The sequence below is a fragment of the Nyctibius grandis genome, chromosome 7, assembly GCF_013368605.1.
Source record: "Nyctibius grandis isolate bNycGra1 chromosome 7, bNycGra1.pri, whole genome shotgun sequence".
Lineage (NCBI taxonomy): Eukaryota > Metazoa > Chordata > Aves > Nyctibiiformes > Nyctibiidae > Nyctibius > Nyctibius grandis.
In genome coordinates, this window is record NC_090664.1 from 57,092,706 (window position 1) to 57,108,659 (window position 15,954).

Genomic DNA, 15,954 nt, shown 5'->3' on the forward strand with positions numbered 1-15,954 from the left:
CATCCCAGTTGCAGGAAGTGGGATGCAAGCAGGAAAGGGATCCCATAGATTTGGGATGGAGACACCAGTGAGTCAGCCTCATCTCCCCTGGTACAATCAGCAATCCTTGACTTTTCTTTCCTAGGAGAGATCACTGACAGCAAAACTCAAGGCTCCTCCAGACTGACCCTTCAGAAGGAACAGTCAAAAAGTCTTTTTTTGGCCAACAGAAAGCGGGGCTATGGCCATCCCCCTGTTCCAACTACTCTACCTACCGCAGGTCTAGCTGTAGAGCTGAGCCTGGAAAAAGAAATGCCATGTGCACAAGTGAAATGGCTCACCTAGGTGGCACAGGAGCTCAGAGAGGAGAACAGGACCCTCCTACTTTATTAATGTCTACTGTCCCTGAAGCAGACACTTCTTTACCCTGCCCTGGTGCTGTGCACTTCAATAACACACAAGGACATGGGGCTGGTGCAGAAAGGTGTTTAGAAAGAAGAAAAGACCTGCATTCCCTTGGTGCACCGGACAACCAAGTGTCTCGATGCTGCACCCAGCCCTGCTGCAGGCTCATTGCAAGGTCCAGGGCAGGGTGTTTAAATTCTTCTGCCTCTGCTTACACAGCTGCAAAATAGGAATAAAAAACATCCTCTCCCTTCCTGGGCACGTATCAGAGCTTAAACCATGTTAGTAGGTGCTCAAAGGTTTTCAGGTGAGAAGTCTTAGAGGTGTTCAAGTGTCTGTAAAGGACATATTTTGCCTCTTGGGCTACCTGAAAAGGGCTGGGGAGCAAAACAATTCACTTTTCCTTGTCTTAGGAAAACTTGCTTGTTTGAAGCCATGCCTTCGTTCAATGCTTTGAATATCGAGTTGCTGGTTTTCAGGTTAACTTATCTAATAGAGTCCTCTTAAAATTGAAAGAAAAAAGTCAATGAATATGTAGCAGGACAGCACAATTTAATAAAATGAGTCTAAAATATGAGTAAATGAGGGCTCTTTAGCACGTGCTGTGTTGGGAGAGTCCCAGCCCTCCCCGTGTTTGAAGCAGGGGCTTTTGCTAAGACCTTGCAAAATTTTCAGTTCCTGCTGTGAGAAAGGTTCCTTGTGTGATCTTGGTCCAGTCATTTAATCTCAGCAGCACAGCTCCTCCATGCCTGGACTATGCCAGGAGCAACATAAATACCATTAGAGTCTGTTTCTTCAGTGCCACCACAAAAAAATAGAGATGGGAAAATATTTCCCTCCCCCTTTGCACACTATACCCTGCGCACGGACCAGGCAAGGGCTTCTTACCACTTATATCTATACAGCAAGATCCCCTTGACCTAGTTGCCCTCTATCCCTGTTGCTGCTTGGGTGCAAATCACCCATGCTGTGCTCGGGAAAATCCAAGCTGGTGGGCGAGTTGATATCTGAGAATCACAGAAACACAGAATCACAGAATCAATGAGGTTGGAAGAGACCTCTGGGATCATCGAGTCCAACCATTGCCCTGACACCACCATGGCAACTAGACCATGGCACTAAGTGCCATGTCCAGTCTTTTCTTAAACACATCCAGAGATGGTGACTCCACCACCTCCCTGGGCAGCCCCTTCCAATGGCTAATAAACCCTTCTGAAAAGAAATTCTTCCTAATGTCCAACCTGAACCTCCCCTGGCGAAGCTTGAGGCTGTGTCCTCTTGTCCTATCGCTAGTTGCCTGGGAGAAGAGGCCGACTCACACTCGGCTACAACCTCCATTCAGGTAGTTGTAGACTGCACTGAGGTCACCTCTGAGCCTCCTCTTCTCCAGGCTAAACAACCCCAGCTCCCTCAGCCGTTCCTCGTAGGTCAGACCCTCCAGACCCTTCACCATATATATGGTGAACGATATCTGAGAATAGGCTAAAACATCATTCCGTGGTTGTACGCTGCCTGGCAAGACCGGGCTGTGTAAGATACTGCTGGAAAATAGATACATGTACATAAAGACAATTCCCAAGCCTTGGGGCAAGGGTGGGAGAGGGCTGCGTGTGTGGGGATCGCGCCGTGTACAGCTGATCTGCAGCCACCGCAGCAGAGGAAGGGAGGATGGATACCATCACCTCGGAAATGTCAAAGTCCTCGACTCCGGCTAATCGAGCAGGGGAGAAGTGGGCAGATGCAATTCATATTTCTGAGCTCTAGAGATTGCTTTAGGAGGCCCTGGTGCCAACGCACGTGGCTCACGCTGTCCCTTGGGTGACCTTCCATGGCTCTGCCTCCCTCCTGGCTAACGAGGGATGTTCATCTCTCACTTAACACGGTTACTCTCTGCCAAACCTAAGCTTTGCTTTCCCAGGTGCGGAGCCTGCCAAGACTCAGCTTGGTTCTCCAGGATTTGCAACAAAAGGAGAACCGGGTTTCTCATGGGATCCAAAACCTGGCCTGGCTTTCATTTGCCCCAGTGCAAACTGGGGGCTGTCCCACCCACCTCAGGGGAGGCAGATCCCAGGAGAGACCTGAACCAGGTCACAAGCCAGGACTTCATCCGTGCACTACTTTTATTGAGGTGATGCCATCAAACTCTGACAGGGACACGTTCAGGTGTTGCACCTGCGTATTGCTGGAGTAATGCCACCGTGTTACTTGTCTTTCTGTTGGCAAGGCTCCCTCCCACCCTGCTCTACACTTGCATTTCCTGAACCACAAAAAATAGAGATGGAAAGATCTTTTAGATCACTTTCTCCATCTCTCATGGGCTACTGCAGGACATGACGGGCGTAGGGCAGCTTCATCTTACATGGATGATTCAACCAACAGAGCTTCTCAGAATCAGTCAGGTTGGAAGAGACCTCTGGGATCATCGAGTCCAACCATTGCCCTGACACCACCATGTCAACTAGACCAGGGCACTAAGTGCCATGTCCAGTCTTTTCTTAAACACCTCCAGAGATGGTGACTCCACCACCTCCTTGGGCAGCGCGTTCTGTGACCAGTCTTGGGGAATAAGCAATAAGAATCCAAGACCAAAGACAGGTCACAGACAGAAAAATATTTCTAACACACATCCTTCACGTCCACTTTCCAAACACCAGCCTGGCATCTCCAGTAATGCTGCATTCACTCTGCCACTAGTGGTTATGGCTCATCTCCTTGCTCAGTTCGTTATGGGGCCGATCTCATCCCACCCCACTTAGGATGTGCTACAGGTGTTACAGAGAGCAGCAGAGGAGATGGGAGCTCCACCACGACCAGTGCAACAGAGGAAGGGACAAACATCGCTGTCTACAGCAATGCCACCAGATGAGGTCCCAGCCAGCACCTGTCTCCTGTGGGATGTCCTCTTCCAGTCCCTCTCCAGGCACATGCTTTAACCACCTGCATCCCTCAGCATGCACCAAGCTGCCTCGCACCCCAGGAAGAATGACATTTGAGATGCCAGCTGGCAGGTTTCTCCCATGGTGAAGAGGTCTGCCTGTACTTCTAATTCAGCCCAGAGATCCTCTCCCGTGATCATCTGCCCTAGTACCAGCCTCCTGGGCTGCAGGAGGTTAAGATCCCCAGCACTGAAACTCTGTGTTAATTTTTATTGCTGTTTTTTTTTTCCTCTTGAACCAAACCCTTCTCCCTTCTGAATCATTTCTGCACTCTGGCTGTCCTCAGACCAAGTCAGGCCTCATGTCACTGATTAAAAAATAAAATAAAACGCTTTTTCTATTCCATGTGCAGTCAGCTAGAACAGGGCAAGTTACCTGGAAAAAGTTTTAATTTTGTTCATGCTGCTGCTGTGACTTTGCATGGACCCCAGACCCCCACAGGACAGGGGACAGGTTACATCTAATCCTCCCCCAACCATGAATTCTGCTTCTAAATTTCCTAAGTCTTCCTTCACCCACTCCAGTCTCTCTTCCTTTTTTTTTAAAAACAAACCAAAAAATGAACAGTACTGACATTAGAAAAAAAAAACCACAACCCACATTTTTGGTCATAATCTGTCCCTCTGGGTGTGGAGGAGCCTGTTGCTGCTGCCAGTAGCTCCTTTAGGTTGAAGAGCGTGTGCTGGAGAAGGTCCCACGCGGTTACTGTGCCACAATAAATCACACCAGCATGTTCCTAAAAGCCTGCCCCATCAGCCCCAGTGGGATTTTTTCAATCATTATTTTTCAAGCCTATTTCATCCCTCTCTGTAAATAAGTTATTTGGGAATTTTCTGTTTTTAAGCAGCTCCCGTAGCTTTCCCCACCCCATCATCTCTGAAGGGACGTGGACGGACTGCGAGAGCATCACTGCTCCCAGGGCTCTGTTCCCTTTTGCTCCACTGAACTTCTGCCCAAGGTACCACACACACCTGGGGCTGGGCAGAGGCCACCAGCATTGCGTGGCCCGATTTAAACAGGTGCCTCTATGCCATGGTGGGAACAGCAATTAAACAACTCAGCTACTTAAGGAGATCTATTTAGAGGTAGAGAAAAATTACAGTTATATGCACATGCCCCCTTGCTCCCCCTGACAAATATGCACTTGATATTTCCCTTAATTTGTTTTCTTCAGGAGAATAATTAACCAAAACATATATATATATATATATATATATAATTTCTCAGCCCCTGCTTTTGCTCAAACTGTCTTGAAGCTGAAAGCAGCATAAGTATCCATAGCTCAACGTGCTTTAGGATGAGTTTATGTTTTAATTAGATGAGGGGGGCACAATTTGGGGATGGTAAATTACAGATTTTCTGCTGTAAGCAGTAAAATCGCTATGAGCTACTACAGGGGAGGCTTTAAACAGAGATGGTTGGGATGAGATGTTTATAGCTTGCACTACCAGACTAAAAAATTCCGGTCTGCCTCTGCAGTCCCTTCAAAAAAGAAAAAACACCAACAAAAACTTAAAAAAAATAAAGAAAATAATAAAATTAAATTAAAATAAAGAATCACGATGGATTTGCTAAATCAGCTGGTTTGGAAGCAGGCTGTCCTCGACTAGGAGAAATATTGGGATATTGGGATGATATTGGGATGTGCATGGGTGCGTCCGGGGGACCCCTGTGCCACCCTCCAGCCTGTCTCCAGGGCTGTCCCCCAACTCCAGCCATGGGGGTGGCCGTGGGTTTATAACTTGCTTGGGGATAGAGAAAGGGGAGTGGGGGGAGGGTGTGAGGGGGAATTTAGACAGCCAGTGTAACAGCACCCGGCCTCTCCTCAGACTCCCCCACCCCAATCAAAACCTCCTTTGCATTTCCATGGCCTAAGGGGAGAAAGAACCGTCTCAAACCGCTGGTTGACACCGGGGAAGGATGGAAGGGGGGGAAAAAACCCACCCCAAAAACCAAAGTGTCTCCTCTGCGGTTCCTCTGATGAGGGGGGGAACACACACCTGATGTCCCGGTTTGGGAAGACACCTCCTGCCCCTCTCTCCACCGCCTCCTTCCCTGCCTTCCCCCCCGACAGCCGCCGGTCCCGGGGCTCCGGGAGCGGGGAGCGGGGCTGCGGGCTGGCCGGGACCGGGGGGTCCGGGGCCGCTCTGCCCTCCTCTCCCCTCGGTGGTGACAAGACAATATTTATGTTGGTATTAAAGGAATGCTTTTCCTTCTCCAATCAGGAATGCAACCGGAGTTTCTAATTATAAGTTAGATGGTGGCTGGGAATAAAAGATTGCTTTTTAATGACTCCCGTCCAGGTGCTCTTTTCTTGCCTGTCTTCCCGAGAACACATTTGCATTTTATTGCCTTTCTCCCATCCCAACGAATTCCCTGCTTTCAGACATACCTGACATAGTTGCAGAGGCTGCCTTCAACACCCGCACCTCCGCACGGCCGGCTTGCGCGGCCGCGGGCGGGACGTACCGCACCCGCGGCCCCCGCCCGCCTCGGATCGCACCTGAACGCTGCTAACACCCCTCGCCAGAAGAGGAGGGGGCAGAGATTAAACACACTTAAAAAATTAATTATTATTATTATTAGCATTTTTTTTTGACGCTTCTGGGTTATTTACAGCACCGCCCCGCGTGCGGAGCAGCCGCTGCTCCGCGCAACCCGCCTTCCCCCTCCGCGGGCGCGGAGCTGGCAGCTCCCTCCATGAGTAGCTCCGCACCCGCGCAGCCAGCGGCAGAGCCCCACGGCTTTGCCTGCGCCTCCTTGCCACACCGCGCAGCCCCGCTCCGCGCTTCCTCCGCGGAGCTGCTTGCAGAGCAGGAGCCGTCCTGCGCCCGGGCTTCCCTCAGCCCAATTACCTCCGCGGGGTAATTAAGGCAGATCTTGCAGTTACATGCCTTGCCCAGCACCATTTGCTTTTTGTGGGGGAGAGAGAGAAAAGGCTCTTAAAGGCGTAGGGTGCGAAAACGCGGATTAAAAAATAAAAGGAGCTGCAGTCGGACGCAAAAAGTGCGTTATCCCGGGGGAAGGGGGTGCGCAAGTCCCCGCCGATCTTGCGCGGGGCAGCGCCGGGCATACCTCCCCCAGCCCCATCTCTGCTCCCTGCTCTGCCTTTTCACAACCAGCCCAGGTTGTTCAGCCTCCTCTCACCTCCTTTTTCTTTCCTCCCCCCCCCCGGTTTTTTTTTCCCTTTTTCCCCTAAATATTCCTTAAAGCCAAACGGGGGGAAAAAAGAAAAAAACTTTTCATCCTTTCTCCCCCTTCCTTCCACCTGACTAGCTCGAAATCACCTTGAAATGCTCATGTCAACTTGTATCATTATCTCTTTAATTCAGGCAGCGCCTTTTGTTCTTCACAGGAGAGGATCAAAGCACTTAAAAAAAAAAATAACTTTCCGATCGCTCTCGCTCGCTCTCTCTCTTTTACAGTAGGAGAAGGAGAGATCAGGTATAACCCAGTCAAAATAAACAAAGTGAATGCATAAATAAAAGAGGTGAAATGCAGGTTCTAAGAACTTGCTGGCGCTGGAACAATCCCACCTCTTTAGCTGAGTGGCAACGAAAGGAGAATTTCAAGTCATCTTAAGCGCAGGGGTTGCACAGAAAACAGAGGAGGGGAAAAATAAATGAAAATGAGAGGAAAAAAAAAAAGAAGAAGAATAAAACTTACCACCAGATTGGGTAACTTGACAGAGCCTGACTCAACCCACAAAGAAACAGGAAATATCCAAAAGAGGCCATTGATGAAAAGTTGTCTTTCTTTTTTTTTTTTTTTTTAACCAGAGTTGCCAAAAACCTTCCTTTCTTCTGAGGCAGGATGATTATTTTAATAATAATAATAACAATAATTTAAAAAAAAAAAGTCAAATGAAGTGAAGTCAACCCGACCAGGTAAATCCTCTCTTGCTTCCTCTACTACTCTCAAGGAAAAAAAAAAATCTCAGAGAGGTAAAAACTCTTCTCTCAGCCAAGACACTGAAGGCAAATATTAAAAAAAAAAAAAAAAAAAAAAAAGTTTGAAGTAGCTCTCTTAAAAAGGACCCAATCAGCACTTATTGCCAAAGGGAGAATTCTGATGCTTTGGCTTGTTCTGTCAATCAGGAGCGCGAAGTCAGGAATGAGCTAATTGCGAGGAGATAGTGTTTTAATACTCATTAGGGGGCACGTTGGCCCACAAGCCAAGGGATAAAATGTAGTTTTAAAAAGGGGAAGGAAGATTTAGGGGGTTTAAATAGACAGGGGGGACCCCTGTGGATTTGGGTAGCTATAACAACCTGCCCGGATTTCACTCCCTGGGTCGAAGCTACCAAAATGCGGAGAAAAAAAAAAAAAGGAAAAAAAAGTGTGAAGTTTTGGTTTGGTTTGTTTGGGTTTTTTTTTAAAAAAAAATTATTATTTTCTCATTTTGCTCCTTCTTGCCATTCTGTCTTCTTCTCAAATCCCCTTTTCCTCACGGTGACGGTCGGGACACATTCAAACTAACTTTCTAGAAACTTTCGGCTGGTTCTTTTTTTTTTTTCCCTCTTTTTTTCATTAAAAAAAAAAGGGGGATTTACACCCAGACATGCACGCACACACACAGACATGCACACCCCCCCAGACACGCACACCCCTTCCCCACCAGTCCAACCAGCCAGATATCCAAGAGCTCCACTGAAGACATCTGCTAAGAAATCAACTTCTTCCATGCAAATCTCAATAAGGCTCATCCAGATCATCACAATTTGCAGGAGTCCCAGCCCCGGACTTGGCGAAGGCGTCGCTGCAAACGACTTCATCCACCAGATCCACCCCACAGGGCACTAGTAATTGATCTCTTGTTTTTTTAATTTCTTTCTCTACATATTGTAACAATCCCTCTCCTTTCAGTGGCGGTGGTGGGGGGTGAGTTGGGGTGGATCGCGTGGTTCCAAAAAATCTGCTGGTTTTCGATGGGGTGGAAATAATAATAATAAAAAAAATCATTATTTGTATTATTATAAAGATGTAGCTCCTCGAGACTGGGTACACGGTTAGATTCGCTGCTCCTCTGGAACATATTGTTTAAAGCTTGCTGTATCTGTGAGCAAGTGTCACCCAGCTGACAGGCTTTCCCCTTACCCTGGGTCGTTTGAAAGGGGGCTGGAGAGGCGAAAACGAGGGGACGGAGGCACTGCATGAGCTAGGAGATATTTTCTCCCTGGAATAACAATGATGTTTCTCTTTTACTTGATTTTTTTTTTTTTTTTTGGTTGTTGTGGCTGCTGCCTGTTGGGTTTTTTGCCATTTTTTTGTATTTTTTTTTTTTTAGCAGAGAGAGAGAACTAGATGAGATTTTATCTATTTATTTGATTTTATTTTATCTGTGAATCAGAAAAACTCTGTGGCTCACACGGAACAAAGAGAGGCACAATTTTTAATGACTTCGTTGGAGGAAGGCTTGCAACTTTGCATTAACTCAAATCAAAATGCGTTTTCTTTCTTGTTAAGAATTGCATATATATTTTCCCTTAGTAGGGAATATTTCTATTTACACACACAGAGCTTTATATGCATATATATAAAGATATGTTTGTGTTTAGCTAGATGGAGAGATAGACTCATTCTAGTGAAATTATACTAGAAATGCAGTTCATTCGGGGATATTTAAATCATTGGGAATTTGGCAGGGGTCGGGCCCTGATTGTTTTCTTTAGGGTTGGATGACAAGTGATTGCAAATGTGAGCTCTGGCAAGTGCTCCGAGATCTAATCGCCCCGTGTAGCCAAGCTCGAGTCGATCTGAGCGGCTCCTCGCTTGCTTCCAGAGGAGGAAGAGATGCTCTCTCCAGCTCTCCCAGCAAATCCCCGTGGTGTCGATGCTGTAATTATATTGAGTGTATTAAATCCAACCTCCCCCCCAGCTCCTTCAGCAGCCCCCCCACCTCAGAGGAGCCAAAGAGGCTGGAGAGGGAGAAGGGAGTTTTATTGCGTAAGGTAGGACGAGGGAAAGGAGGAGGGTGGCGGTGTGTAAAAAATCATCTTAAGGACTTTCCCTCTGTATTAGAGAAAATCCCATCCAATTACAGCATTACTGGAAAGAACCAAGCGCTGAGACTTTCAAAGGAGGGGATTTCTCTGTCTTTTCAAGTGAAATTGCTCACACTGCAGACTGGAACACACACACGCACATCCAGGGACCCCGAGCCACCAGCGCCCGCCCGGGCGAGGGGGTCCCGGCAAAGCGGGGACGGAAGGGGCAGGACACACATCCCTTCCAGGGGTCGAGCTAATCTCCCCTCCTTTTGTTCCTGGGGAGAGATTTAAACATCCCCCAAAGCTTCTGCCCCTCCCACCAGGAAACGCCAGGCAACTTCACCTGAAGGTACAAATTCAGCCACTCTCCCTTTTCCTCTTTGCTTTGCAGCTGCTCTTGGGGGAGGATGGAGATAATCCACTTTGTCGTAGGCACACACACACACACACACACATGTTCGAATTGATTTCTTCAGCAGGCAGCATTGCTACTTACTCTGACGCCAACTGCTTTTAATTACACTGATAAAAAGGTGTATAATAGCTATTCCCATCACTAGGATCACTACTGTAGATTAATTATCTATTATCAGCGTTACCTCCGAACCAGAGCCCTTTAAGGGCCAGATTTTGCAGTCCATTAGAGTCAGTAAAAAGACTGCCACGAGCTTTGTGGATGTGGGACTGCTGGCATTTGGCTGCCCAAATTTTCTCCCAACAGTTGGTTTTATGGCCTGATGTCAAAACCTGGTTAACTCATCCGTGCTGGTCCCTTGGTTTCCATCCTTCTCCCAAATATTTGGACGTGCATTCAGTCATATGCTTTGCGATGTGCAGGATCTGGCCCTTGCTGGGGTGACAGCAGCATGGCTTTGGCTCCTTTGCTCTTGGCATTGCTCATCAGTGTGCAGGGAGAAGTTCTGAGGGAAGTCCAGGTTGCAGGGTTGTGAATCCTCACTGGTAGGCACCAAGGCTCAGTCCTGGAAGAGCTGCAACCTGCCTTGCACAGATTTTCCACAGTGCCCATCCTTACACCAGCAAAGAAAACACCAGTTTTGGTTCTTGACTTCCCCAGGAGGTGAAGGTCCATCACCCTGACTGTCAAAAGGGAGAATAAAGTCTTGACCATGTTCACAGCCTTGGGGCCAATTCCTCAGCCCCCATAAGCCTGCTGCGAAAGGAGGTGGATAGCTTCAGTGATGGGGAAAAGGAGATGGGAGGACACGGAGCAGGCCTCATCACCATGGGGCTGGAATGCCTTATGAAGGAGCTGCAAGCTGGTCCTATCTTGCTTACTCATAGGGATGGCCCAGCTGGCATCTTCAGGGACCACTTGAGTGTGCAAATAGAGCTGGATTTAGAAACATGACTGCTTCACGGTGCAATTAGTCACAAGAGGGAACAGCTGCACTCACCCATGTTCAAAAAAAGGTATGTCCAGGGTGCTTCCACCCCAGAGACGTCTATGTAAAGAAATCAGGGACAAGGAGAGGAGGTTTGGAGGGATGCAGGCAGACAGGAGGGCGGGCAAACTGGTGCAATGCAGTCCGTCACACTTCTCAAATACACTTTGTGTCACTTCTCTTGCTCTCCTTCCCCCTCTGCCCTACATGGAGAAGATTTGTCATGGCTGCAGGATGGGAAGATCATCCTCACTGAGAGCAAACACAGAACCTGGAAAGGCTCCTCGCAGGGCAGAAGGTTTTGCTTATTTTTTGTGGAGGACAGAAGTGCATTCTGCCCCTTCCCTCTTTAATATTTGTGATCCCACTAGTAATATCTGATTCATTATGCACTTTTGCAAATTGCAGCTGGAACTAGTTCTTGCTGGAAGATGGTTAATCTTCTTCATTTGTAGTTTACTCACTGTCTGCCCCACACGTCACTCTCTGGGCACAGTGGTCTTCATGGTTGGGTACAGCCACCACAGCAGTGTGAGAAAGCCGCAGCCTATTTTTTCTTCCATGGCAAGGAGCCCACACTGCAGCATGTTGTGACAATGGGAGCACCAGTAAATCCCCACCAGGCAGCTTTGTAACCCATCTTGCCTAAAGCCAGCCCTGCTGAGGAACCTCAACAGCACGTAGGAGTTGCCACAGATATCTGGAGACCCAGATATCAAAACACTCCGTGAGCACTAAACCTCCTCCCTCCACTGATGCTTGGAAACTAGCATATAAATGCTGGGATCCTAGAAGCCTGGGCGCTGGGTTGCTGGAGGCCTGGCTTTGCCATGGGCCTGTTGACTTGTGGCATGTCATTCTGCTTCCCTCTTTCATTTTGCTTCTGTGCCTTTTAAGGTCCCTGAAGACTGAGATCCATGTCATCCATATCATCCATACAGCTTGACTAGAAGTCACATCACTACAAGTAGTGACAAGGGAGGTTAATATTGATCTCATCAGATGTGGAGAACAGGACAGAAGATGGGTAACAGCTGGCTCATGATGTGATTCAGTAGCAGAACTGGTGAAAAGATGGATTTTGCTGCTAAATTCGTATGTCCTTTTCAAGACAGGTCTCTCTGTGACCATAGAAAGGTCACTGCTGTCCAGAAGTGGAGGTTGGTCCAATGTTGGAGATGGAGAGGGTTTTCAGAAGTGTGCCAAATATACTAATAGCATGGGTTTCACCTTGCCTGACTACAGGTGTCTGAATGCTGCTTACATAATGTTGGCTGCCTCCATGGTCAATGGTGCAGTGGAGACCTGAGCAACTCTAGATACTAGTCTATGGCAGGTGGTGTGAATTGCTTCTGGAGTTACATTTCTCTTTGTTTGGGACCTAGTTTAGACTTGGTGCTTAACCTGCAGGTAGCTGAAGTTGGGTGAGATGCCTACAGGCCATTGCCTCTTCTCTGGGCTCTAAAGAGCCACTGATAGTAACGAACAAATCAGGAGCACATCTGGGGTGGGTTTCTCAGCTCTTTAGGCTGCAAGATGTCCTCAACTGCAAGGGAATGGCATACGTTTGACACTGCCTAAAGCACCCTTGGCTATGCCTGCGATCTGCCCAGGTTTTCTATGCTAATGGCAGACTGGGATTTTGGCTGCTCCTGGATTCCCATCAAAACTTTTCTGTTTAAAGGTGTTATCTTCTGATCACAGTGCTCGTAAGAGAAATGAAGGATGGCTGAAAGCATAAGATCCAGCACTGATATGTCCCCAGGAGGACAGGAAGGATTAGATACATGGCATGGCTTTCAGTTTAATGGGGATAGAGCGCCCAAAGAACTGCACTGTAATGTGCCAGACCTTCTGCAGACTAGAGCAGATCTGTTGTGGCTGATGATCCATTCTTCGGGCTTTTATATACAGGATCTTCTGTCATTTCACCTTGGGTGAAAAAAATGTTATTTTGAGGAGACTTCCTCTCTCATATTGTGTGTGCCTCCAGTTACTATCTGCAGACACTAGTTCTGACTCTGTTTCTTCCATACCAGGCTCTGAAGAGCATCTCCTGGCCATCAATGAGCTGCTTTAGAGAGGCAGTAGGTGGTAAGGCCAGGCCTTGAACTGGTGGTGGGGGCTCTGCTCTTGCCTTTGCCACCAGTCTGTGATGTGACTTTGTGCAAGTGACTTCACTGGCACATGTCAGGTCCCAGCTGTGTTGTTCTCCCTGAGATGGTCACTTCTTTAGGACAGAACACCTCTCCTGCTAGGGCTTGAATGACAGCAAGACTCAAGGTGAAACCTGGGGCGCTCTGACACCTCTCCATGTTCCTTCCCTCCATCTCCTGTCCCTCAGCTGGCTGTGCCCTGGCCATCAGGGATCAGGCAGGCACCTGCCTTGCCTGTCTTCTGCAGGAGAGGTAGGACTCTCACTGGTGTAGCTTTGGCCCACCTAGTGGTACAGCAGGAGAATAAACCTGGAGAAAGAAAAGCACAGACCAAAAATTCAGCCAGTGCACAGGGATCTGCAGCACCAGGGCTCTGGTTTCCTTTCCCCACCGCAGAGGAGTTGGCAGAGCCCAAGATGGGGAAGGGGCTTGTCTCTATGTTCCTGGTGGGATATCAGGGAGGTCTGATGGGCAGAAGGATGGTAGAGTCTTGCCTTGGAAGGTGGGAGGATGAATTGTGGATGCTACGTCTTCTCTTGCCTCCTCCATGCATGCTCTGGAGGGATCAGTGCTCTGGGACGGTGCCACCATGCAGCTATTTCCTTGTCACCTGCACACTCAACAGCACAGGGCAGGTGGGGACACCAGCACGCCTGGCCCTGGCCTTCTCCCCTGGTGAAGAGTGGGTACACAGGCAGGCAAAATATCTCCTGAGAGTGATGGTGGCAAATAGAAACAGCACTGGCTTCACCTAAATCTCCCCTAATAAATGACAACAGAGGGGAACCGAATACGCGTATCCAGTTTTATTAGCAGAAGCAGCCAAGAAGTTTGTGCCATGTCTATGTTCAGATAAACATCTCCTTTCATTGTCCCTTCCTCCTAAACTCACTGAGTTGGTCACCTTCAACTACCTTCTCCAGAGCCTCTCACAGCCCCTCGGGGTCGTTGCAAGAGGAATCAGTGCTCTGCTCGGTAGGTCCACTTGCTGATGGTGAAGAAGACTTTTCCAGGTGGTCTCCACCAGCAGTTGCCTGGTTGTTGCAGTCACTTGGTCGAGACCTTCCTCTGACAAATGAGTGCTGTGAAGGATAAGTTGGGATCTTCGTCACGGAGTGAGATTTGGGGAAAACCAATTTATTTTGAAGGCAAATTGACCATTTGAAGGCAGACTTAACTCCCTGACTACATAAGGAGCAGCCCTGCTTTTCTGGCGCTTTGAGAACTCCAGGTTCATGGAGGAAATAACCTAAAACAGGAACTGAAGAATCTGATCAGCATTAAGTTTTCCCCTAAGGACTCTAATTCAATAAATGTGTACATAACCTGAGCCCTGTGTGTGTAACGTGTGTTTGCTTATGTGGAATTTCTCTAGGCCGGCTTCAGATTAAAAACCTATTAATCAGCAGTGGAAGCTGATAATCTCTAGGGGCCCCAACCTGCTCTTATGCATACAAATAACCATTCATAGGACGATGCAGGCTTAGATGCTTCTAACTAAGGACAATGAAATCTTTCCAAGAGAGTAATAATAATCACTCGCTTTCTTTGAGAGAAAGATTTTAGGCTCTGGTATTTTGGCTCCTGGGGACAAATCCTGCATCCCTTTCTGGAGACATCCATCTCACCAAGTCTCAGCATCTAGAAGGGGGATGACAACTTGTTAATGGTGTATATCCAAAGGGAGCTCGTGCCCTTGGAAGTGAAGTGGCTTCGATGGGTGGAACGAAATGTTGGAGCGAGTCCAGAGGAGGGTGACCAAGTTGGTGAAGGGTCTGGAGGGTCTGACCTACGAGGAACGGCTGAGGGAGCTGGGGGTGTTTAGCCTGGAGAAGAGGAGGCTCAGAGGTGACCTTAGTGCAGTCTACAACTACCTGAAGGGAGGTTGTAGTGAAGTGGGAGTTGGCCTCTTCTCCCAGGCAACTAGTGATAGGACAAGAGGACACAGCCTCAAGCTTTGCCAGGGGAGGTTCAGGTTGGACATTAGGAAGCATTTCTTCTTAGCAAGGGTCATTAGCCATTGGAAGGGGCTGCCCAGGGAGGTGGTGGAGTCACCATCTGTGGAGGTGTTTAAGAAAAGTGTCAGGACAATGGTTGGACTCGATGATCCCAGAGATCTCTTCCAACCTGATTGATTCTGTGATTCTGTGAAATGTCCTTTGGGGGTCCTTGTTTTCTGCTCCCCTTTCGCTAACTACTGCCTAGACAACGACCTTCACCTACATGCCCAAATCTAGGTGGTTCTCAGCATTAACAGTCAGTACTGCAATGAGCATCACTACAGATGCAATATTGCTGCTGTTCTGCTCAGGAGGAGAACGGGGCTTTTAGGGAAGACTCCCTCCAAATTCACACTCAGAATAAGGATTGGCTTTAAAATTGTAACTTCTTTACTCTGCTCCAACAAACCCCTCTTTATAGAAGTGATTTTGGGGGCGGGGTTATATATTGGATTAAGGAGAAAAAAAGACCAAGTGTTTGTGAGACAGAAAGGTCAATAACAGAAACATTTATTAATTCATTGGTGCACCGATGTTGAAATTTTCTAATGCCATTCTAATATACAACTCAAATAACCTCTTTTCAAAGGGCTAGCCACACTCCTGCTGCCGGTGCAAACAAAAGAAAAAAAAATTAAAATTGAAACCTGAATTTTACCCCTTTGTGAATTCACTCAACCCCTCTTTGAAACCCAAGTGATGCTATCACTTGAGATGAGTGGTGGGATTCAGTCTCATGCTTGCAAATCAGTGTGCATCGTAAACAAGGATTACTCTACGCTGCTGACAAGTACTGGACTGAAAAGCTACCCAGACTGGAGTGTCTTCTCTTCAGCCACACAGCAAGGCTAATTAAGATACATTAAAACTAGTAATTGGGAACGTAAGGTACAATTTGAAAGCACAGGAGCATCTGCTAAACTGTCTGGTGTTGCAATAGTGCCCTGGTCGAGGTCTCCAAATCCATTTTTAATGTGTTTTAAAGTGAAGAACATCAAGATTTTTAGTTTCTCTGATAGTTTGGCATTAGATTTATTCTGAAACAACTTAATACGAAATACCACGATGGCAAAGTTGTCATGATGT

General features: G+C 47.7%; 1 protein-coding gene across 1 annotated transcript in view; it reads right to left on the reverse strand.

Moving 5' to 3' along the window:
- WNT3A (Wnt family member 3A) overlaps positions 1–7,057 on the reverse strand; it is an 89,872-nt gene extending 82,815 nt beyond the window's left edge. Inside the window, exon 1 of the mRNA XM_068404994.1 lies at positions 6,987–7,057. Within this exon, the coding sequence (XP_068261095.1) occupies positions 6,987–7,057 (71 nt within the window). The remainder of the gene's footprint in view (positions 1–6,986) is intronic.
- Between the last annotated feature and the right edge of the window lie 8,897 nt (positions 7,058–15,954).